Below are 23,345 nucleotides of genomic sequence, written 5' to 3' on the forward strand. Positions count from 1 at the left end.
TTTTATTTGTATGCAGTCACTTTTATTTGGGGAGAAAAATAGATGGGTTTGTCCATCAGGGGGTGTAAGGAGATGATCTTTGAGGTCCCTTCCAACCCAAACCTGTTCTGTGACTTGTTGCGTTTTGGGGCACTTCCCTAAATCCAGTGTTTCAGTGCTGCCCGTCCTGTGTGAGCTGGAGTTTTCTTTCTTGGGAAGACAATTGTGATAAACCTCTGTGGATTTTACAGGTTCTGAGAGATCTACATCATTTAAGAGACACTGGCCAGTGGCATCAGAGCCAGACCAGAGCAGAGTTCTGGCAGAAGTGCAACGACACCTTCAGTAGACATTCCATCTGCAGCCGAGCCGCTGCAGGCTTCTTCCTGCAGCAGGCTGACAACGTGTGGGATTGCTCGGGGCAGGAGAAGACAACCAGCATGGTGGAGAGGCAGCTGCTGCTCACCCTGGCGGGGCACTGGCTGGCCAAGGAGCGCGGGGTGGCGGCGCAGGAGCTGCAGGAGGTGGAGAAGCGGATCTGGCAGTGCCGCGTGGCGGAGCGGGCGCTGCTGCCCGAGGGCTCGGAGCCGTGCCCCGGGGCCCTGCGCTTCGGCAGCCTGGCTGAGCGCTTCTCCTTTGCGCGGCTGCCGGCGCTGGACGCGGCCGAGCCCCGCGGGCTGCGGGCGCTGCCCGCCCGGGAGGCGCGGGCGGCGCTGGGGGCCGCGGAGCGGGCGGCGCTGGGGGCCCTGCTGGGGACCCTGCTGGAGCAGGGCAGCGTGCACGAGGCCGCCCGCGTGTGCCGCTACTTCCAGCTGTGGCACCGGGACGTGGCCCTGGTGCTGCACTGCAGGGCCCTGGCCCTGGGCGAGGCCGCGCTGCAGCAGCTGCAGCCGGAGGTGCAGACCCTGCTGACGGCCGAGGCCAGCGCAGAGCCCAGCAGTGAGTGACTCCCGAGCCCTGCTCCCCCCTCCCCGAAGCTCTGCAGAACCCCAGCTCCTCCTGCCTTCTCTCCCTGCTGCAGAAATGCTCTTCTGAGAGCAGCTTGTGGCCTTGCCGTGCACGTGTCCCTGTGTGCTCCTGGCAGAGTGTTCTGTGTACACTTCCCATCGATCCTGAGCCTTCCATTTGTCATAGCTCCCGGTTCTGGCCCAGTAAAGCAGCACTGGGCTTTATCCCTCTTCCTGCTTTTAGAAAAGACCCCACTAATTTTTTTCCTGTAGCTGAAGCAAGGCAATACCTTAGTTAATACATTTTTCTGACTCCTTTAGGCATTATGAAGGGTTTGGTGTTTCTTGTTTAGTAGCAAGGCTAAGGCTGAGAATGTTTATCTGTAAAGTTCTCTGCCTGTCTCTGAGGTCTGAGTGAGCAAGTTTCAGCTGGAACATCCCTTTCTAATACTGATGTGTAAAGCTGAATAGATAGAGAAGAGCATAAATGAATCCTAAGCCATCAGGAAGGCTGCAGAACACTTAATCTTAGAGATTTTATATCTGAGAAATTATTGAGGATATTTGAGTTCTGTTACATTGTTTGTACCCTGAAACAAATGTAAGATTTAAAAATCACAGGTGCCAAGAGCAAGTTTTCAAGGTTTGAGGAAGTGTTACAGAATTGCTGCAGGTTTTGAGAGCCTTGCCCAGGTATAAGGGAGTTGTCTGCCTTTGTGAGATAGGAATTGATGGTTTTTTGTTTCCAGCATCCAGCCTGGAGGACTGGACCCCTCTGGGGTGTGGGGATGATGCCGTGGTGGCAGCACTGAAGGCCCTGGCAGAGGAATGTGTCCATGGCAGGGGTTACTGCAGGCAGGTCCTGTGCCTCTACGAGCTCTCCAAGGTAAGCCCAGGGGCCAGGGCCTTGGGCCAGCCCTGCCGGGGCTGGGGAGGGCAGGGTGAGAGGGTGGAGGTCCTGGCAGGTGCTGCAGAGGGTGGAATTCCAGCCCTTGTGTGGGAAAAGGCCAGAGGCTTCCTGGGCATGATGTGCTGAGATGAGCTTGAGCACAGCTGTGCAATTCCAGCTCCAGGTGATGCAGTCCATCCCCCCACTTTGCTCTCCTCAATTCAGTGTTGTTTTACACTTTTTGGGCCTGAAGCTGCAGCGGTGTCCTTGGTTCTGGGGCTGGAAAAGGATTGTTTTATCTGACCGAGCTCTGAGGAGAACTGCTGACACTCTGTAATGGAGTTCAGAGTTGTAAACTAATGCAGTACAGAGTCTGGAAAATGTGGAAGCTCAAACTTAAGGCATCACCTGCGGTTAAGGGGAGGTGCCATGGGTGGGGATGCTCTGATGGTTTTGGTGCTGCTCCTTTGGGAAGGTGCCATGGGTTAAGGATGCTCTGATGGTTTTGGTGCTGCTCCTTTGGGGAGGTGCCATGGTCAGGGATGCCCTGATGGTTTTGGTGCTGCTCCTTTGGGGAGGTGCCATGGGTTGGGGATGCTCTGATGGTTTTGGTGCTGTTCCTTTGGGGAGGTGCCATGGGTTAAGGATGCTCTGATGGTTTTGGTGCTGCTCCTTTGGGGAGGTGCCATGGTCAGGGATGCCCTGATGGTTTTGGTGCTCTCCCCCAGGACCTGAGCTGCTCCTTTGCGGAGGTGCCATGGTCAGGGATGCTCTGATGGTTTTGGTGCTCTCCCCCAGGACCTGAGCTGCTCCTTTGCGGAGGTGCCATGGTCAGGGATGCTCTGATGGTTTTGGTGCTCTCCCCCAGGACCTGAGCTGCTCCTTTGCGGAGGTGCCATGGGTTAAGGATGCTCTGATGGTTTTGGTGCTCTCCCCCAGGACCTGAGCTGCTCCTTTGCGGAGGTGTCGGCGCGGGAGCCGCGGGAGGTGCTCGGGGCCCTCCTGGCGCGGCGGGGGCCGGAGCGGGGCCGTCGAGCCCAGGCCTTCATCACCTGCCAGGGGCTGCCCCCCGCCACCGTGGCCCCTCTGCTGGCACAGCAGATCACCCACGAGCTGCTGGCCTCGGCCCAGGGAAAAGGTGGGCACAGGCTGCCTGTGGTGTGGGCACACACCTGGGCTGTGCTGGGGTTTGGTGTGTGCACAGGGAAAAGGGGACAGGACAGGTTTGGTCTCTGGGGGCATTTCTGTGTCCCCAAAGCAGCCCCTGCACTCAGTCTCTGAGAGCTCAGCTCTGCTCTGTGAGCATTGTCTGCCTCATGTAAAGTTCTGTACAAATGTGTCCAGTATGGTGTTGCAGTAGTTAAGGCTGTATTTTTGTGGACATAAATTTAATATTTTTTTAAAGGCTTTTTGGCCTTGGTCTTTGCTGCCCCACATCATCTGACCTGGGAATATCATGTGCATTTTTCCCTGTGTAAAATATGACAAAAGGTTCTCCCCTTTCTTTTTTCCTTTGGGAAATCAGGGGCAGCTGTATGGTTGTCCACTAGGATTTTGTTGGGTTAAACTGGCAAAAAAGTATTTTCTGATTGTTAAATTTAAGCAATAATGCCCAAAGTGTCTTTAGGATTGTAGTCCCAAGTCCTCAGTCAGTCTGGATGATACCAGATTGGTTTGTTTGGGGTTTGTTAATTAATGATAAGAAATAATAGGAGTTCTCTCCTGCACAATCAGCAGTGGTGACAGAATTCTCTCTCTGGCCACAGGGCAGAAGCAGGCTTGGAACCCTGCAGTGGAGAGCCAGGAGCTCCTGCAGCTTGCCAAGCTGTGCCAGGATCACACCTTGGTTGGGATGAAGTTGCTGGATAAAATCTCCTCAGTCCCCCGTGGGGAGCTGTCGTGCAGTGAGTAAATGGCAAATCCTGCCTGGTGTAACCTGTGTGTAACTAACGTGGCATTGTTGGCTTAAACTCACAGCTCAAAGGGGAGGCTCTGCTGCTGATCTCCAATTTGATATTCAGTTAGTAGGGCTGAGGATGTGCACAGTAGATAGGGGTGTTGCTTAAGGGTTTATTTTCCAAACAAAATTCAGATTTTTGTGCTAAGCAAGAGGTGGGAGATGCAGCCAGGGAGTAATCTGAGCTGTTGTGGTTTGTTACAGAAGGGGCATTGTGACTTTGTTCATATTTATCACAGTTAGGAACTGAATGTTTCAAACCCAAATGCAAAACTCGTGCCCTTCCTTTTCCCAGTGCAGGGCTGGCAGGCAGGGCAGTGAGGATGTGTTACACATTTGTCAGCCTTGGCTGGGGGAGGCTGCAGCTTCCGTGCTTGTGTGTGGTTTGTGTTTTCTGGAGAGAGGCAGCAATTCACTTCCTCAGCCCTTTCACTGAAGTACCAGAACTCTTCTGCTCCTCAGTTACAGAGCTGCTGATCCTGGCCCACAGCCTCTTCAGCCTGACGTGTCACATGGAAGGGATCACGCGAGTGCTGCAGGCAGCTCGGCTGCTCACCGAGGAGCACCTGGCTCCCAGGGAGGAGTACGGGCTGGTGGTGAGTGTCCCTGGGGCTGGGGCTGTCCTGGGCTGGGGCTGTCCCTGGGCTGGGGCTGTCCTGGGCTGTCCCTGGGGCTGGGGCTGGGGCTGTCCTGGGCTGTCCTGGGCTGTCCCTGGGCTGTCCTGGGCTGTCCCTGGGCTGTCCTGGGCTGTCCCTGGGCTGTCCTGGGCTGTCCCTGCGCTGTCCTGGGCTGTCCCTGGGCTGGGGCTGTCCTGGGCTGTCCCTGGGGCTGGGGCTGGGGCTGTCCTGGGCTGTCCTGGGCTGTCCCTGGGCTGTCCTGGGCTGTCCCTGGGCTGTCCTGGGCTGTCCCTGCGCTGTCCTGGGCTGTCCCTGGGCTGGGGCTGTCCTGGGCTGTCCCTGGGCTGTCCTGGGCTGTCCCTGGGCTGGGGCTGTCCTGGGCTGTCCCTGGGCTGTCCCTGGGCTGGGGCTGTCCTGGGCTGTCCCTGGGCTGTCCTGGGCTGTCCCTGGGCTGGGGCTGTCCCTGGGCTGTCCCTGGGCTGTCCCTGCACTGTCCCTGGGCTGGCTGGGGCTGTCCTGTCCTGGCTGTGCCTGTCCTGGCTGTGCCTGCCCAGTGGTGATTCAGCTGCTGGGGAAATGTGCTGCTCTGTGGCACTGGGCATCTTTAATTGCTGCCTTGAAGGATCTCCTGGAGCCTGGGACGTGCCCAGTGGAATGGTGTCAGTGCTGAAAGCTTCACAGCCTATTTTTATGAGATCAAATCATGCCCTTTGAGCTCCCTGTGGGGCAGCTGCAGTTTGTGTTGGTCTAGGAGTACCCCCATGGCTCCAGGGGAACACGTGCAGCCTGGGCTGCCCTGGGAGGAGGGGATTGTTCACTCCCCTGGAGCTGCTGAGGTGCCCCGGTGTCCCCAGGTGCGCCTGCTGACAGGCATTGGCAGGTACAATGAGATGACCTACATCTTTGAGCTGCTGCACCAGAAACACTACTTCGAGGTGCTCATGAGGAAGAAGCTGGACCCGGTATGTGAGGGACAAACGTGCAGGGAAGTTACACCCAGTTTACACAGGCTGAAATTGTCTGGACATTTTACTTTCTGAGTAAAATTTACTTCCTGAATAGAGAGTCAGGTTTCATAGAAATAAATTAATGCTGGGGTTTACTCTTATTTTAGTTGAAACATTATTTCCTAATTAGTTCAGTGCTACAACGAGAGCAGCGTTGAAGCTTGAACTTGACATTGTCAGAGTTTTAACATCCTTGCTTTGCTTTTATTTGCAGTTAAAGTTTCGTGGGGGTTTTAAAAATCACAGATACTCATAGCTGTTTAAAGTAAGCCATGAAGAAATGTCACATACTGACATTGGTATGCAAAGAAGCACACGGGTGCTGGATTTTCATGCCCAGCTGAGCACGGGCGTGGGGCTGCTGTTGGGTTTTAGGTGCAGTGGTCCCTTCTGGGGACAGGGTGGGTGCAGGCTGTGCTCAGGGTGCCCTCTGTGCCCAGAGCGGGACGCTGAAGGCAGCACTGCTGGACTACACCAAGCGCTGCCGGCCCGGCGACAGCGAGAAGCACAACATGATCGCGCTGTGCTTCAGCATGTGCAGGGAGATCGGCCAGAACCACGAGGCTGCCGCCTGCACCCAGCTCAAACTCATCGAGTGCCGGCCCTGGGGTGAGCAGGGGCGGACGGGAGGGGAGGTCCTGGGCTCCTGGAGCAGCCCTGGAGCTGCTGCTGCCGGCGGGAGGCTCCTGCCCTGGGTGTGCACACAGGGTCTGACACCCGGGGCTCTTTCCTGATGTAACATTCCCGCGGAGCAGGGACGCTGCCAGGTTTCCCTCAGCCCACAGGATGTGACACAGCGGCCTCACAGGGGCTCTGTGGAGTGCTGGGGTTTGTCTGTGAGTGTGGCAGCCACGGGGCGAGCTCTGCAGCGTGGGCAGCCAGTGCTGCGAGAGCAGCGACGCCGGGAGCTGTGCCGAGGGATTTCCGAGTGGCTCTGGCAGTGGTCAGTGCTGGGATCTGCCACAAATATGGGGCTGGGGTTTCTTTCCAGCTTCCCATCACTCAACCAGGCTCCAGCAAAGCTTTGGTCCATTAACTGAACAGGCACTGTGTCTCATCCTGCTTTTTTAATACATAAATGTTGGTTTAGTTTTTGGTGCTTTATGAGACAACACCAGGGACAGACTTGGCACTGGGAGGGAGTTTTAAAAGTAACTTTGTCACCTTTATAAATAATTGGTTATTCCTTCCTTTTTCCCGTTTCAGAGGAGTCTCTTCAGGATGTTCCAAATTTAAAGAAGCTGCTGCTGAAAGCTGTGACTCTCTTCATTGATGCAGCAGAAAGTTACTCCAAGGTAAAGTGAGATGGAATGGAATGATTTGTGGAGCACTTGAGGAGTGGGCTGTGCTGGGAGAACACCCCGAGCTGCCCTGGGGAGGGTGTGCAGGGCCCCGTGCAGAAGGGATCTGTGTCTCTGCAGCCCAGGGCACCAGCAGCGTGGCTGTATCTGAGTGTGCCATGCTGGCCCCTGCTCAGGCTTTAACAAAGCCTGCGTTACAGGTGTGTTCCCCACTGTCAGGGCAGGGACCATGAGCCTAAGGAGCAAGGTTAAAACAATTACAGTATTTAAACCCAAGCGTAATTATGGTGGAAGTATTTGTGGGAATGAAGCTTTGTTGAATGCCGATGGTGAATGTGAAGCTGCAGTGCTCTGTCGCTGCTTCGGGCCCTGCAGGGCTCTGAGCTGTCTCAGGGCTGTCCCCAGGCTCCCCTGGAAGCTCTCAGCTGCTCTGTTCCAGGACTCGTGTGTGCGGCAGGCGTTGCGCTGCCGCCGCCAGACGCGGCTCATCACGCTCCAGCTGCACTTCCTGGGCTCAGGGCAGAGCACCAGGATCATCAACCTGGGCAGGCAGGAGCTGCCAGGAGCCATCCTGGCCTTGCCCAGGTTCTACCAGGTGAGCTGGGCTCCCTTGGGCTCCAGGAACTCCTAATTTGGGCACTGCAGTGCCTGAGTGCTCAGCTCCTTCTCCTGGCCTCAGAGCCTGTGGCTGTTACCCCACCTTATATCCCGTGTGATGGAGGGACAGGACACAGGGAGTGGCTTCCTGAGGGTGTTGGATGGGATAATGGGAGGGAATTGTTCCTGGGAGGGTGGGCAGGCCCTGGCACAGGTGCCCAGAGCAGCTGTGGCAGCCCCTGGATCCCTGGGAGTGCCCAAGGCCAGGCTGCATGGGGCTTGGGGCAGTCTGGGATGGTGGAAATTGTCCCTCTTTAGGGGCTGAGGAAGGTTGTGCACAGTGCTTTGTTCCCTGTATTTCTCTGCTGTTATTTGTTACCCTGTATTTCACAGCTGCTCTCAAGAACAGCAGCAAGGGCTGGGTCGAGCAGAAGCTCCCCAGTAGCGAGTTCTCAGCATGGAAGGTTCTGTGCAATGAGTTCTCAGTGTGGAATGCTCTGTGCCATCCCCGTCCTGTTCCTGCTCTCCCTACAGGCAGCCATCGTGGCCGAGGCCTACGAGTTCCTGCCGGACTGGGCTGAGGTTCTGTTCCAGCAGGTGATCACCAGGGGGGACTTTGTGTACCTGGAGGAGTTCCGGCAGCAGCGGCCGCTGCGGCCCGGCCTCTTCGAGGAGGTGGCCAAGAAGTGAGTGAGGCTCTGCAGCTCTACCTGCACAGGGCCCCTGAGAGGAGGAGAAAGGGTTAAACTGTCCAACCTGTTATGGGGGCTTGAGATGGAATTCCAGAATGGTTTGGGTGGGAAGGGACCTTAAAGCCCATCCAATGCCACGGCAGGGACACCTTCCACTGTCCCAGGTGCTTCAAGTCCCAATGTCCAACCTGGCCTTGGGCATTCCAGGGATCCAGGGGCAGCCCCAGCTGCTCTGGGCACCCTGTGCCAGGGCCTGCCCACCGTGCCAGTGAAGGATTTGTTGGTAGGCTTGGTTCCTGGCACAGCATGGGCGTCACTCTGCTCCAGCCTTGTCCTTGAGCTGGACAAGGAGGGAGCTCAGGGCTGGGCAGAGCAAATCCTTAAAATGAATCAGAGCAAATAAACAACCAGGAGATTCAAGTGTAGGTGTTGAGTGCGACCTCTTGCTGAAATGTCATTCTAGCAGGCCCAGAGCAAGAGTCTCAGGGGCCTGGCGAGGTTCTGTGCCTCCACTCCCATGTGCAATTGTTGCAGGGTCAAACAGCAGCACGCCCCTGCTGATGCTGCCCTGAGGAACCTGAAGCGCTTCCTCACCCACTGCGAGGACATCTACACCTACTACAGGCTGGCCTACGACCACAAGTTCTATGACGTGGTGAACTCCCTGCTGAAGGACCCTCAGACTGGCTGCTGCCTCAATGACCTCTTATCCAACTGAATTCCAGCTGAATTCCAGCCTGGAGCACAGGCTGCAGGCTCACTGCTGATTTACACAGATTTTATCAATGGCCTGCTCACAGCGCTCTGCTGCTCCGTAAAAATTACTCCAGAAAACTGAACAAGGTTGTAAGTAGTTAAATGCTGACTGTGTTAACCTAAAATTGTGTTTTGTATAATAAATCTTATTGTTTATAAATTACTTGAGTCACCAGCAAACACTGACTGGCCCAGGTGGGGGGTGAAGCAGGGATCCAGCAGCCCTTTAAATCAGGGGCATGGGGAGGGAGCAGCCCAGGAATTGTATCCAAAGAGGCTGGAACAGGTGTACAGAATGGCCACACAAAGGGGGTGGAACGAGCAGAATCATTGCAGGTTTCAGGTACCCAATAGAATAATGTCTTCTTTGAGTCCAGTCTGATTTCTAAAATCTTGTACAGCCTTAAACAGCCTATTCCTAATTCTGCTGTCTGGGAGTAAAAGAAATAATCAAGTGCAAATGTATTTTTACAGTTATTAAATATAAATTCCTTTCCAGGCCCAGGCCATGGGCAGACTCCCAGCACAGCTCAGCTTTGCAGCTCTCCCTCTTCAGGTATTTTTCCTGTCAGGCCCCAAAAAGAACTCTGCTCCAAGGCCAGCCTGGTGAAGTCCTCAATAGTGATTTTTATTAAATTAGTTGCTTTATAAAACATTGCAGATGTTGTAATTGTTAACATAACAATTTGCCCAACTGTAGGAACTGCTGCAGTTTGCTAAGCAAGTTTGGTTTTTAATGAAAGAAAACGGCCGAGTTGTGAGAGACCCACCACAACCCAGGAGAGCCCCAAGGAATTCATGTGGCTTGGTTTTTCTTTTACACTTAACCCCTTAATTAACTGTTAAAGAACACCCAACCCAGACAGCTGCATTAGTAGAAATTTAAATGACTGGAACTAAATAAACTTCATCCTTGAGACACAAGTGGGTTTTGCCTTGCTCTGCCCCACCAGGTGCTGTTCAGGTGTCAGGCTCTGGAGCAGTGGCTGTCCCAGGGGACAGGCTCCCAGGTGCAGTATTCCACACTGAAGTTAGCAGTTCCCTTCCCAAAATACTGAAATCCTCAAGCTCTAACTCAAGACAAAGCGACTGGAACTCTACGTGCACACCCTGCCCTTGCTGCAAACTGCTCTTGCTCAGCCCTGGCCCTGGAGCAGAAACAGTTAAGGCCATGTCATGGAGCTGTGCTGGTTATAATCCTTCACCTTGTTCCAATTCCTTCCCGATTTAGTGGCTGTTGCTATGAATAGCAGCAGTGCCCATTATCAGAATTTTGGGTTTTTAACTGCAATTTACAGACCTTGTCCGTTCTACCCCCGCCCGGAGCTCCCGCCCGGACCCAGCACCTCCAGCCCCCAGCACACAGATACTGCAATTCTGATTGTAGCATTTGGCAGAATTTAGAGGAAGAAAGGTTGTGCTACATGTTTAAGGGATTATGGGCAACAGAAAGACAACAGAAGGGAGATAAATGTCACATGAAGTCTTCAAAGTCTTGTACGTACTCGCCGTCATAGCCGCCGTAGTCGGCCAGGTCGTCTTTCATCGTCGCCTTCAGCCCTCCGCCAGGCACAACACCTTTTTTCTTCTTTTTGGCTTTATTCTGTGCCAAGAGGACAGGGTGGTTATTGCACAGGCCCAGAGCTCTGTCACTACCCCAGCCAGGCTCAGCCCAGTGGCACTGAGCTGCCACAGCCCCTGCACTGAGCGTGGCCCTGCTGATGGTTTCCACCCCACGATTTCTCTTTTTAGGAAAGCTGTGACAGTTCCAGGTGTCCCCAGCCCCCTGCAGCACAGCCCTGCCACCCTTTGCCTTTCATCTATTTCCCCTGGACTCTCAACAAGTAACTAATGAATGCAGGGGAGCCCCAAGCAGGGGCTGTGATCCCTGAGGAATAGCCCCAGCCTTACCTTCTCTTGTTTTTGTTTTTCACTGCATAATACTGTCAGAGTGTTTGTGATCTTTTTCAAATCATCCACCTCCACTGCATCAGGGAAGAAAAAGGAAAAAAAAAAAAGATTCCTTATCAATTTTGTTCTTATAAGGCAGTTAAGTAACATCCACAGTCTCTAAAACTAGAAATAAGCATTAGTGTAACTATGGGCAATTACTTGATTTAAATCAGCAGAACACAGAGTGGGTGGTTCTGGTCCTTACAATCCCAACAAAGATTCCAGCTGGTTCCTTGGAAGCCTGAGCCTTGTAGAAGGTAAAACTTGCAAATAAAGTCACTGAACACAAGGGTTTTATAGAGACATTTGAACAGTAAAATATGGAGACAGTAAAATACAGTAAAATGTATTAAAAGGAGCACTGGATTAACAATAAATTATTCTGTTTATCAATAAGTGGTGCGAGAGGCTGGCAGTGCCTCCTGTTAGGAGCTCTGGAAGCTGCCAGCTGGGATGATGGATGTAGGCAGCTCCTCCTGGGATCGAGTTACCCCTCCCTGAAGGACAACTGGGTACAGGACAGGGAACCATCCCAGCCACTGCTCCAGCCACCAGGGCACTGGGAATAGGAGTTTAAATTACTTCATCTCTGTATAGTTACATGCTGAATTCCAGAACAGTTAATCTGCAGCTCCAGAATTACATGAACTTGATTTTGTAATAGTTTCCCTCTAAATGAAGTACACAAATTATCTGCCTCAGAAAATTTACTCCTATTACTATTTTAGAAATGGCTTCAAGAAAAACATGCAGGGTTTGGATCAGCATAAAAATTCACACTTTTCAGAGAACTGTCTCTAACCAACGTGCAGAAAGAGTACTCTTGCACGAGGAGAGGATCCTTAGTGGAGTCTGCGGGAATGGAATCAGGTCAGTGCCTCACTTAGTACAAACTAACAGAGCAATCCCCTCTGAGCACTACCACAGCACGTTTTCTACCTCAGCTGCAGCCAGCTCTGGCAGTAGAGCTGGGGCTGTCTGCACTTACAGGAAATACAGACGTCCCGAAGCAACGCTTCCAAAAACCCGGCGTAATGTAAGGACTTCTCGTACTGTGTGATCTTCTCCTTGAGCAGCTTCCCAAATTCCGTGAAGTCATCTTTTGAAGAGGGGTTCATGGCATCTATTCCACAAGTGCTATTTACACCTGCAGGGACAGGCAGGGCTGTTACACAGAACATGAGCTGTGAGCCCTCAAAGCGGGCCTGGCCCCCACCTCCCCGAGCTCCGCTCCCCTACAGCCAGGGCCCATCCCTGGCCTTACAGGAAAGAAGGAAGTTTGCTGCAAAACTCAGTCATTTCATAGAAACCCTGAATGGTCTGGGTTGGAAGGGTTAACCCCATCCAGTGCCACTCTGGCAGGGCAGGGACACCTTCCACTAGCCCAGGTTGCTCCAAGTCCATCCAACCTGATCTTGGGCACTTCCAGGGATCCAGGGGCAGCCACAGCTTCTCTGGGCACCCTGTGCCAGGGCCTACCCCTCCTCACAAGGAACAATTCCTGCCCAATATCCCACTTAACACTGCCCTTTGTCAGTGGAAAGCCATTCCCCCTTGTTCTGTCACTCCATGCCCTTGTCCAAAGCCTCTGTCCAACAATTTTTGAAGCCGAGTCAAACTCAGTAATTTGACCCAGCTATTCCTGTTCTCTGGAAAACCTGCACCTTTTCCCTCACATGAACAATTCCTGCCTCAGCCTCCTGAGTGCAGAACTCAGCTGGTTCTTTGCAGCTGTGCACACCCCCCAAGATCTGTGACAACCTCCCCCGAGCAATGAGCTGAATCATTCACCATAATTAAGGAAACTCTTCCAGTTTGAGGAATGCTGCTGTGCATCAGCATCTTTGCTACTTCTTTGTTCTCAGTGCCACAACTCTGCGTGCTGAGAGCCAAACCCTGCTCATGCTTTGCAGGGTCCCAGGGGTTTATTTATTTCCTGCTGCTTTAACTCACCGAAGGTTTCCTTTGCCAGCTCCAGGTCCGACTCCTCTTGTAACTTCTTTAGCCGTAGTTTGTCTGCCAACTGTTCTTCTGGTGTGAGCTCCTTCTGTTCCTCAGGTGCCTCTAACTGCAGGGAGAGCACACAGAGAAGGTGGCACGCTACAGACATGGTGCCTTCTCCAGAGCCACTGCAGCACTCACTGCTGCCTCGACTCGGGGCACATGGAAAACCTGGGACCCGTTCCCTGCAGTCTCCATAAATTGTTCATTTCACAAGGAATGGGAAGAAACACCAAACTCCCACTCCTGGCTGTTCCATCACGTGCTGCACACAAAGGAACTGGGATAACACTGATCCAATCACTGCTTAAACTATGCGGGAATTAAAGCTCCCAGCCCCAGAACGGGATCACTTACAAGACCTAAGTTTGGTTTATCAGATGAGTCAAGACCTTTTCAGATCTTGCTCAACCTCTAAAAAACCAAATCAAACCCGCCCTCTGAATTTTATGTGACCCAGAAGAAATCAGGAGTTACCCTTTTTTTAAGCTCTTCTTGCTTTTTCTTTTGTAGCTTTTCTTTTTCTTTGATTTTTTCTGCTATTTTCTTTTTTTCTGAAACTTTCGGTTCTGTAAAGGGTGGAACAACAAACACAGCTCTCAGAAGTCTGATGAATTTTTTTTTCCCCTACACAACCACAGAAACACTGGAAGCTCAGTTCTGAGCAGAGTTAAAGACATTTCTGTCAAACCCAGCCCCAGCCCCGCTCCAGTTTGATCCTCACACACCCCAGACACATCCAGTGCCTGCTCCCATGCTGATACAGAGCCAGGGGTTATCTTAAAGTCTCACCTTGTTTTACCTCTGTCTCCTTCACCTCCTCCTCTTCCTCCTCATCATCCCAGTTATCCTGCAAAATAGTGAAGATCCTTTTACAGATGCATGTCACCTCCTCCAGAGCCCACAAACCCACTGATCTGGTATCAGGGTGAGAGAGCCATGGGAGCTGGACCTCAGGGGTTTTTGGAGCTGTCCACACTGATTGGGGCCAGTTCCTACTATGAAAAAGGCAGGTTTTGGTCAAACAACCATCTTGTGCCAGTCATTACAACAGGCAGGTCACAAACAGTCAAACACCACTGACACAAACAGGACTTTATTCTCATTTCTGGCATTTTGAGACACTGAACATCCCTGAGGGATGGGGGCCCTGCCGGAAACCCCCAGAGTTTTCAACTGAAACCACGTCAGAGCAGCACAGGCTGTTCTGTCCTACAGCATCCAGGGCCCCTCTCCTAGGCTGGGAAAAGCTTCCCATGGCTGCAGGGATTTTCTGGGAGGCCCCAGCAGAGGCAGTGGTGCAGAGCTCCACGTTGCACCGGGATGTGCTGATCCAAGCAAGGAGACACCGAGTCCTTCCACCAGCTCAGCCCGGATAATTGGCACCTGTAGGGGACTCGGCTTCCCTTCCACATTCCATGGAGCTGACTTGAATTTGGAGCAGCATTATTTTAGCTCACATCTAATTAACTTTGCTACACCCACTGCTTAAACAGCTCCACTCGGCACTGAGGAGCTGCCTCAGCCCCAGCCCGGCCAGGCTGCGAGTCAGATGCAAACTGCAGGGGAAGGGCAGCCTGGCCATGAGGGATTCATCCATGGCACTGGGATGTCTGGGACACTTCACAGAGGGCACGTGGGCAAGGACTCGATGCCATGAGATGTGCCCCAATCCCATCCTGCCAGCCTTGCCTGGCTCATGAACCCAGGGAATACCAAGTCCTGCCAGCCAGGCCTGGCTCATGAACCCAGGGAATACCAAGTCCTGCCAGCCAGGCCTGGTTTATAAAGCCAGGGAATACCAAGTCCTGCCAGCCAGGCCTAGTTTATAAAGCCAGGGAGCTCTCTGGCAGGAAGAGCCAACTGCCCCAGCGCTGTGTCCTTGCAGTGATACAGTAATTCCCAGAGAACACATTCATTCCCAGTATTTCAACACTGTTTCTGTGTCCTTCACCCGCCCAGGAACATCCTCCCTGTGGCTGGGACCGGGCACTGGCTCCCAGCTCCAGCCGAGCTCTGGGATGGAGCAGGCCCTGCCCTGCTCTGGCTGTGCCAGCCCTGAGTCAATAGATGAAAATTCCTGGCAGCAGGCCTGACTTCTGGGGAACATGTGCTGGGGAACACTGAGAGGAGTTTTGTTACCAAAGGTGCTAATTTTAAACCCGGGAAGTTGACGTTTCCCAAATTAACAGTTACTGCAAGTTCATTACTCAAAAACCTTCCAAAACACAGATCTGCAGCTACAAAGCACATTCCACAATGTGAGATGCCTTAGGAAAGCCATGGCCAGAAAACACTTTGTGCTGCCACTTTAGACCACGTCATCTCCCTCACGTGGGGATTTCCCCATGTGGGCCCTGGCACTGAGGGATCCAGGGCCTGAGCAGGGGCCTTTGGGAGTCTGGCAGGAGGAGCAAACCAAAGGAAAATAAACCAAAATAAAACACCTTTCCTTGCTGGATCCTCTCTAGATGCAGCTCTGGCACTAAACCCATAATCCCTTGGAAATAGTTAAGCAACTGCATTAAAGTACGTGTAAGATGTGAAATGTCTTCCCACTGCCAGAGGGCAGGGATGGATGAGATATTGGAAAGGGATTGTTCCCTGGGAGGGTGGGGAGGGACTGGGATGGAACTCCCAGCACAGCTGAGGCTGCCCCTGGGTCCCTGGCAGTGCCCAAGGCCAGGCTGCACAGGGCTTGGAGCAGTGGAAGGTGTTCCTGCTGTGGCAGGGGTGGCACTGGATGGGATTTAAGGTCCCCTCCAACCCAAACCATTCTGGGATTCCATGTGGGGAATGTTTGCTCCTTCATTAAACAGACAGAGACCCCTCAGGTGTCTCCAAGAGAACCACTCTGGTCCAGTTCTCCTGGACACATTCTATCCAGCAGGAAAGTTTCTCACTTTCTAAGGAAGGAGGAAAAGCAAATGTCACAAACAGTCTGAGCTACAGGTGTCTGTACACACCTGTCAGTCACAGAGCTGTCAATCACACACACCTGTGCCACTTCTACCCCTGCAGTTCCACGCTGCCCACAGCCATTCCCAGTGCCTGGAGCTGCTGTGCACACACCTGTCCTTGTCCTGCTGCTCTAATGTGACACCTGGGACACTGGGCTGGGGCTACTATTCAATTTAAGAAGGAAAGTTACACACAGAATCACAGAAATGTGCTAACTTCAGGGTTTTTAAAAGATGAAATACTTTTCCCGTACTGTTTATGGGAAGAACTCCACCTGAGCCCCAAGAAAAACTGCTGGTGCTTTTCAGAGATTCTGGTAACAGTGTCCTCAAAACCAACCCTGAGTCCTCACCCAGTGTTACAATGTCCTAGGGCTGGAGAAAACAAAAAGGTCTTTTGTAGTCACCTTATTCCACTGACAGAACCCCGGGATGGTTTGGGTCCCCAGGGACCTCAGAGACCACCCAGCACCACCTTCTGCCCTGGGCAGGGACTCCTTCCACCGTCCCAGGCTGCTGCAAGCCCTGTCCAGCCTGGCCCTGAAACCCATCTGGTGCGCTCCTTGTGCATTCCCTGGCAGGCCTTAGCACTATCCATACGAATATGGAGGTTTTTGTGGCACCACCAGCCTGCCAAGGGGAGCCGAGCAGGAGCAAACAGCCTTTGAGGGAGCTCTGCCTGCAGAAGCACCAGCAATGATCATCCGCACGTTTTATCCCACTGCCGTGCAGACACCACGCTGAAACACGGCAAGATCCCACCTCGTGGCGTGTGGAGAAGCAGGAAAATCGGGCGGAAAAGACGTGCTGGTAGAGCACAGAAGCTTCTGGTCAGCAGCAGAAGCACCAGCACAGCACACGGCTGTCATTAACCCCGTCCCGACGCCTCAGCAGCGCATCCCACCCACAGCGCAGGGCCCGAAAGGCTGCAGACAGCGGGGGCACAGTGCCCTGCAGCCGGGGAGCAGCTGGAGCGCAGCAGGTGGATCCCCCAGAGAGCGGGAGGTGCCGCTCCCGGAGCGCCTGTCTGACCCTCCGTGCGCTGCACGCCCCGGGGCAGCGGCACCGGCTGCGGCCAGGGCGGCTCGGCTCCTGCCATTCCCACTTGTCACCGTGACCGACCTGGGGCTGCTGCCGCGCGGGCGGAGCCGCCGTGCCCGGGAGCCCCGGGAGCGTCCGGCCCGGCCCCGGCGCCTGCCGAGGCCCGAGCCCGGCCCGGGGCCGCGCAAACCCGCCCGGCCCGGCCCGACGGGGCCCCGAGCCCCCGCCCCGGCGCCCGCCCGGCTGGGCCCGCGGCCCCGCACTCGGGCGCCATATGGCAGCGGCCCGCCCGCCCCGCCGCCCCCATAGCCGGCCCCGCAGCCGCCGCGCCGCGGGGTCCCGGCGGGGCCCGCCCGGCCGCACCTTCACGTCGTCCTCCTCATCCTCGCCGGCCCAGCGGTCCCCGGCCACCCCCGGCACCAGCCGCTTCGCCACCGGCTCCACCACCTCGAAGCTGTCGGCGTCTGTGGGGAGAGGAGCGCGGGTGAGGGGCGGGGAGCGGCGCGGGGGGGCCCCCGCCGGCCCCGGGCCCCGCGGCCCCGCCGCACCCACCCCACGAGTCCGCCGCCTCCGCCGCCATCTTGCCCCGACCGCGGCCGCCGGGCAGCGCCGCGCGGGGCACGCCGGGACGGCGGCGGAGTGACCCCGCCCCGCCCCCGGACACGCCCCCGAGAGGCGGGGCCTGAGCGCCGCGCGGGAACGGGGCGGGGCCGGGACCGGGAACGGGACCGGAATCGGGAACGGGATCGGGAACGGTACCGGGATCGAGAACGGGATCGGGATCGGCCCTGGGCCCAGCATCCCGCTCCCCCGCCCGCAGTCCCGGTCTGTCCCGGGGCAGCGCCCGCCCGGCGCTCTCGCGGGCCGCAGCCGCCGCCCCGGCCCCGCCGCACGCCCAGCCCGGGAGCGGAGCGGAGGGAGCCGAGCCGAGCCGAGCCGGGCCGGGCCGGGACCGGCCGCGCTCGGATCCCGGCAGCATCCCGGCAGCATCCCGGCACGGCTCGGGCACGCCACGCGCGGGTTTACCCACACCGGGGCGCCAGGCTCTCCTCCCCTCTGTCCTGTAACGTGAACAGAGAGAAGCTGGAATTGTTCACTTCACTGTCAGCTCCCAGCTTCTGTGAGAATCCCAGGAAGCGGAAAAGGAGGATAGATTTTGTCTGAAGATAATAAATTTAAAACGTGCCTTTCATAAAGCAAATCAATGATCTCTGTATACGCCTGTATAAATCACACACGTGTCTAGGGAAAACACAAAGGAAAATAGAGACTTGCAAATTTATCATCCTTTTCCTGTTCTTCTCCATTTTCGAGACAATATAAATAATAACAGCTATACCTACGGCTCAAACCATGTCACAAGTTACATCCTCACCAAGTCTACACAGTTTCAGAGCCTCAGGGTGCTGTGGAGATAATCACAAAATTGCCAGGAATTGTGCAGTAATTTGGAATACATTAATATAAGAATATGTAATTTGGAATGCTAAGGATTTACACAGAATATTTAAATTTTTCCTTGACAGTAAAACACAGACAGGACTTCTTCCACTTCAAGGCTGAAAACTGACAGGAGCAAAGTCTTGCCTTACAGAAAACTGAGGCTCACTGAAGGATGATATCAGCTAAAAATCATAAAAACAGAATCCAGAGCATAAGTATTTAATTAAATCTTTGTGCTTCTGTAGACTAGAAATGATTGCAGAAGAAACAGAAATCCGTAGCACAGGACTTCTCTTCCCATCAGTATTTTACAAGACTGCGCCCCATCAGCACAAATGACATTTTTGCAAGTACCAAGAACAAAAACTCCTCCGCTGCCGCGGGTCCCTCCTGCCCCGAGCTCGGTGGTTTCCAGCGGCCCCACTGCGGCCCCGGAGCTGCGGTGCTGGCAGGGCAGGGACGGCGCTGGCAGGGCAGTGCAGGGCAGGGACGATGATGGCAGAGCTCCTGTCACTCCCGCCAGGGTCAGTTCCACACTTCAGGGCTCTTCCTGAACCCCATCCGTGCCTTCGACGCCTCCCACTCCAGTCCCGGCACATCCAAAAGCAATGGAATTGTCAGGTGGGGTGAATCCGAGGTGGGGGAAGCAGGAACACCGAGGCTGGGAAAACAAAGGCCTGGACAAGTACTGCCACCGAAGGGCTGGGAGGTGTGACATGGAACAGAATCCACAGGGACACGGAAAACAGGCCACCACAAGCCAGCACAGACCACAAAGGAAATCATTCAGAACTTTGGAAATAGGATGTGGTGCTTTCCATAAGGACAAGACCATATTCCATAAAGAATCAGTGATCCAGCTGCACGGTGCCCTGCTCGGGGGCACTCACACCTGGCTGAGCCCCCCAGGCACAGGGGGGGTTTTGGGGACACAGCCTGACCCAGAGCTCGGCACAGGAACAGGGAACTCCCCCTTGAGATGAACGCAACAGAAATAAAACCTGTGGATGAAAAGTCTGCTTCACAGCAGAAAGGTGTGCAGGAGGCAGAAGCACTCTGCAGAGTTCAGTGATAAGCACCAGGCTTGCAGCACAGGAAAATATGAATATTTAATATGTTTACCAAGCATCTCTGTCAGTCCCGCTGTGCACCGCTGCAGAACCACATCCCCTCGTTCACATTCGGGATTCCCTCGCGGATCTGACGGGCACAGCACACACACAGCTGGAAAGTGCAACATGCCTTTGGTTTGCTCAGCTCTGGAAGCACTTCTGGGATGGCTGGAGCCACAGAGGACCTGGGGATGTTCCTGGAACGGGTGAACATCCCGCCACAGCTGGAAAAGGCCGTGAGCTAAAGCTGGGCTCCTTCTGGCAGATCTGTGAATTTTACAGCAGTTCTGTGATGTGGAGAAACTGGGAGGAATAATCCCCTGTTAGGCAAAGCTTCACCAGGGAACTGAAACCCCTCAGGTTCAGATTTACATCGCAAGGAACAAGGGAGAAATGGCTGCAAAGCAAGGGGCAGCTGCACACAAGCTGCCCCTCCCTTCCAGAGTCCATCCATCCATCTCTCCATCAGCTGCCCAGGGGACACAGCTGCACCAAGCAGGTGTAAAGGTAATGTTCTGTACATTTTATTTCAATAAAGACATAAGACAAACAGCGTAAAGATGCCCAGATGCCCTAAAGATAAATACATTTAAAAGATTCTCATTAAAATGAATCTGTAGTATTTCTTTCCTGCAAGCAAAATACCTTTCTTTAAATACAAAAAAAAAAAAAAATCAGTATTCTGAATTGCAAATGTTTTCACTTTTTTTGCAGAAAATCTGCCATGATGATTTTGTTTTTAATGAATAAGGATTTTCCACAAAACAGGCTTGCTCTACATGCTAAGTTTTAACAGTTCAGTGACACCATGTGCTAGCTACATACACAACAGATAATATAGTAAGAAAACACTCAACCTGATGAAAAGTTAAAATCTTCATTAATACACTGGAAAAAGTTGACATAACTCATGCCTTTTAAAATCAAAAATACAAAAATTAAATGTTTTGCTAAAAAGATTTTCCTTATTTTAAGGACTCATTTGAAAATGAAGCTGCATGTAATTTGTACAATAAAATTGTACAAGTAAACAGGTAATATACATAAAAAATTAATTGACATACTTCTCAATTATCAGCTGTCCACCTTTAATTTCCAATACTGTACTTTCTTATCAAGCATACAAAATAGCAAACTTCTCTTTAGAAAAAGTGCCGTTCTGTGACATCTTTTACACAAAACCAGTCCGAGCCTGTGGCGTGGTAATGCAGTCGAGAGGCAAAGCTTCCTAACTCGTACAAATCCTACCTTCCGTAAAAAGCCTCCGGGAAAGGCGACTCCCACCGCTACAAAAATATCCCTCCGGGGCGCTGCATTAGGAGCCAGGGCCGGGCTGTTCCCTCGGAAACCAGTGGGATGGCAGGGCAGCCCTGCCCCGGAGAGGCTGCTTGGAACCAGGAGTGTCACAGGAGCCCTGCCCGGGGCGGCCTGGCCACAGCTGCCAGGTGAGCAGCCCGTCCTGCCCGGGCCCCGGGCACAGCAGAGGGTGAGGTATTCCTTGTCCATCGTGGTGCCACTGCCAGCTGTGCTCTGTCCAGAGGACGTGCCATCGCAATGGTTTAGGATATTCCCAACGTTAGTAATTCTTATCTTCGTCTTATCTAGCCAGTCTCTTGATTTTTTTGAAAAGGTTTTCAACTACAGTAGAATATTACAGAAAGAAAATATAAATGCAGGGTTTCTTTTTTTTTTTTTTTTTTCTTTCTAAATGAAACTTACGTGGGCTAAAACTAGAGAATATTTTTAAACAAATATACAGGATGCAGGCAGACAAAGCAGGGAAACGGCCAGCCAACTGTTTAATAAAAAACTAACAAAATTTGGCTATTTCCAGAAAAACTATGAAGCGCCTCAACTAAAAGGAATGCATAATGAAATTCTAATCTAATACAGGTCAAAAATGTAAAAAGGTTATAAACCTTAACAGGAAAAATAAAACAACTTTTACTGGCCATTCCTGTTGAAATGAGAATCTTAAAAGTAACAGAAAAGTGGCTACAAACCCACTTAGAGCACCGAACAGAGAGAAAATCCGAGTCCGTTTTCAATCTCTGTTGTATCATAAAATCCTGTGTTTCTACAGGTCAAACTGCTGGTGGCAGAAACAGAATTTTCTTTATAAACTGCAGATGTCCTGTACATAAAAAATTTCCTTGGAGTTGCACTAGTTCTAAAGACTTTTCTGTTCTAGCCTCCCTACTGCGGGTACTGGATTGTACTGATGGCGGCAACCTCAGGTGTAGAAAGTCTCTTTCTGTAACCCTTGATCATTGTTGGGCACCAAAGATAAGAAAAGCAAGACGGGGTACAAAAATGCAAAATTTCAACAGTAATGGCAATGTTTTGTATTAGTCCAACAGGGTCCTGCATTTCCTCCCCTCGGCAGCGCGAGCACGGGCTTTAATCGGGGGGTAGCAAATCATGCAAGCGAAATCTGTCTCTGATGTGAGGTCGGACGTCTTCGTTCTGTGGGGGAAAGGGCGGCATTAGGAGAAGGAGCACAGCCAGAACCCCACTGCAGCAGGGCTCCTCGCCTGACACCCCTCTCTGAACACACAAACAAACAGAACACAGGGATGATGCCATTCCAGAGACTTACAGAAACAACTCCACAGCACCCACAAGAGCTCAGGAGTGATTTATTGGCCTTTCAGGAGCAAAGGCACACAGCACAGCCAGCAACAGGCACTATGGCATCAAAACGCTCAGAGGTTCCCAATTTCCTGGCGACTGATGTCACAGTCCCACAGCCCTGCATTTTCAGCACAGTCAGCAGTGACAAGCCCCCTTTTGCTGTGTGAACACGTCCCTGGATCTTCAGCAGCCTCAACCTCAGTGACTCAGAAAGCCTTAACAATAGGTGAAAATATTAAAGGAACTCTCTGACAGTTCTGGGAAAAGCCAAGAAAGCAAACACTTACCAGCTCTACTAGTTTCTCCAGAAATGGAATCAACTTTAGGAGTTCATTATCATTTTTATCCATGAACCAGCTTTCTATAGGAATTCCATTGGAAAGCTGAAGTTAAAATACAAAAAAAATTCATCAACACACAATTTATATTTAATTTATCTACAAATAAGACTTGTGAAATAGCATTTGGGGGAAAAATGTTTCCAAGTTACAGATTCCTGAGTGTTTTCCCCACAGTTTGGTTTGCAGACTTCAATACCAAGCCCCAGACTTACATTTCCCTGTCCCCCTGAGGTGTCCCCTGCCCCAGCCCCTCACCTGGTAAGCAAAGGCTTGCGGTGAATTGTCAATGATGATGGTTTTGGAGAGGTCTCTGCCCAGGATGTTCAAATCCTTGATGTAATTCCCTTGTACACACACACAATGCTCACGGAAGAGTCGATGCCTGTCGTTAAAGGAAAACACTCATCAATGAGGCCAAGGACTACATCCACACTGCACCCAGAACACACAGCTTTGCCAAGCATTATCCAGTTTTTTTCTCTTCCCATCTCCTGTTAGAGAATTGTTCCCCTTTTCTGTTCTCTTTAGAGCTTTTTACTGGTAAAATTCCCAGTTATTTGATTTTGCACTAACCCAGGTCTGGGGTGGGTGTTTGTATTTATTCAGGCTCTTCTTTCTGACCCCGTTCCCAGACAGGCCAACGAAGGGACCCAAGAACACCCCAAGGATCTGCCAAGCTCCACAGAGGTGGTGCTCCACAGAGCCAGTGGGTTTATTATTTATTGGGGTTTATTATCCCTTTATTCTGTCCCAGCCCTCTCAGAACAGAGCCTCCCTGTGCCACCTCACAGAACACAAAGTGTCACAAGGAATGTTTCCTTCCCTGTTGCACCTCTGCTGGCAATTAACCTATTTCAGTTATTACACCTCAAAAAAACAAAACCTTGGGGCCAAAACATCCCATCACCACCTCCTTCCTTTGCCATCAGCCAGCTCCTGTGTAATTCATGACAGAAGGAATGGACAGATTGACTAAGAGGACTCTGATTGAGAACCCAGCAGGAATAAAACTCCCATCCCATGGCATATCCACAGAACCATAAATTGCAAAGTAGGCAGATTTGGTGCTGCCCAGCCCCACTGCAGAGCAGCCCCTCCAGGCTGCCTGTATATTTAAA

The 23,345-nt window shown here is 52.6% G+C and overlaps 3 protein-coding genes across 5 annotated transcripts in view; 1 reads left to right on the plus strand and 2 right to left on the minus strand.

Annotated features, from left to right (window-relative positions):
• The window catches only part of SPG11 (SPG11 vesicle trafficking associated, spatacsin), a 31,319-nt gene extending 22,414 nt beyond the window's left edge, over positions 1 to 8,905 (plus strand). For 2 of the 3 annotated variants that reach the window (XM_036389840.2, XM_036389842.2), the window contains 11 exons: positions 231 to 918; positions 1,676 to 1,812; positions 2,755 to 2,953; positions 3,582 to 3,719; positions 4,235 to 4,368; positions 5,244 to 5,351; positions 5,837 to 6,005; positions 6,603 to 6,691; positions 7,137 to 7,292; positions 7,829 to 7,980; positions 8,521 to 8,905. In XM_036389840.2, the coding sequence (XP_036245733.1) occupies positions 231 to 918; positions 1,676 to 1,812; positions 2,755 to 2,953; positions 3,582 to 3,719; positions 4,235 to 4,368; positions 5,244 to 5,351; positions 5,837 to 6,005; positions 6,603 to 6,691; positions 7,137 to 7,292; positions 7,829 to 7,980; positions 8,521 to 8,704 (2,154 nt within the window). In that variant the 3' untranslated portion in view covers positions 8,705 to 8,905. Of the gene's footprint in view, positions 1 to 230; positions 919 to 1,675; positions 1,813 to 2,543; positions 2,710 to 2,754; positions 2,954 to 3,581; positions 3,720 to 4,234; positions 4,369 to 5,243; positions 5,352 to 5,836; positions 6,006 to 6,602; positions 6,692 to 7,136; positions 7,293 to 7,828; positions 7,981 to 8,520 lie in introns of those variants that run through there. The other variant, XM_036389843.2, reaches the window with a different exon arrangement.
• Positions 8,906 to 9,349: 444 nt separating this feature from the next.
• Positions 9,350 to 17,341, minus strand: EIF3J (eukaryotic translation initiation factor 3 subunit J). The gene is made up of 8 exons (XM_036389844.2): positions 17,250 to 17,341; positions 17,061 to 17,161; positions 13,489 to 13,546; positions 13,174 to 13,265; positions 12,649 to 12,763; positions 11,684 to 11,842; positions 10,654 to 10,727; positions 9,350 to 10,345 (listed from the first exon to the last, which is right to left on the minus strand). The coding sequence occupies exons 1-8, from the start codon at positions 17,275 to 17,277 to the stop codon at positions 10,217 to 10,219; spliced, it is 756 nt and encodes a 251-aa protein (XP_036245737.1). The 5' UTR covers positions 17,278 to 17,341; the 3' UTR covers positions 9,350 to 10,216.
• A 2,413-nt stretch (positions 17,342 to 19,754) lies between these two features.
• CTDSPL2 (CTD small phosphatase like 2) overlaps positions 19,755 to 23,345 on the minus strand; it is a 31,514-nt gene continuing 27,923 nt past the window's right edge. The window contains exons 11-13 of the mRNA XM_036389834.2: positions 22,483 to 22,609; positions 22,174 to 22,269; positions 19,755 to 21,718 (exon numbers count right to left, since the gene is read on the minus strand). Coding sequence (XP_036245727.1) covers positions 21,653 to 21,718; positions 22,174 to 22,269; positions 22,483 to 22,609 — 289 coding nt within the window. The 3' untranslated portion in view covers positions 19,755 to 21,652. The remainder of the gene's footprint in view (positions 21,719 to 22,173; positions 22,270 to 22,482; positions 22,610 to 23,345) is intronic.

Source organism: Molothrus ater, chromosome 13 (genome assembly GCF_012460135.2).
Source record: "Molothrus ater isolate BHLD 08-10-18 breed brown headed cowbird chromosome 13, BPBGC_Mater_1.1, whole genome shotgun sequence".
In the NCBI taxonomy this organism is placed as follows: Eukaryota; Metazoa; Chordata; class Aves; order Passeriformes; family Icteridae; genus Molothrus; species Molothrus ater.

What these genes read in the sequence shown, in the direction of transcription:
- EIF3J (XM_036389844.2), bottom strand. Translation starts at nt 17,277, where the DNA reads ATGGCGGCGGAGGCGGCGGACTCGTGGG. An exon ending in TCGGGACGTCTGTATTTCCT is followed by an intron (nt 10,728 to 11,683) that starts GTAAGTGCAGAC and finishes TCCCTGATGCAG; the next exon opens with TGGAGGTGGATGATTTGAAA. An exon ending in AAAAACAAAAACAAGAGAAG is followed by an intron (nt 10,346 to 10,653) that starts GTAAGGCTGGGG and finishes CTCTTGGCACAG; the next exon opens with AATAAAGCCAAAAAGAAGAA.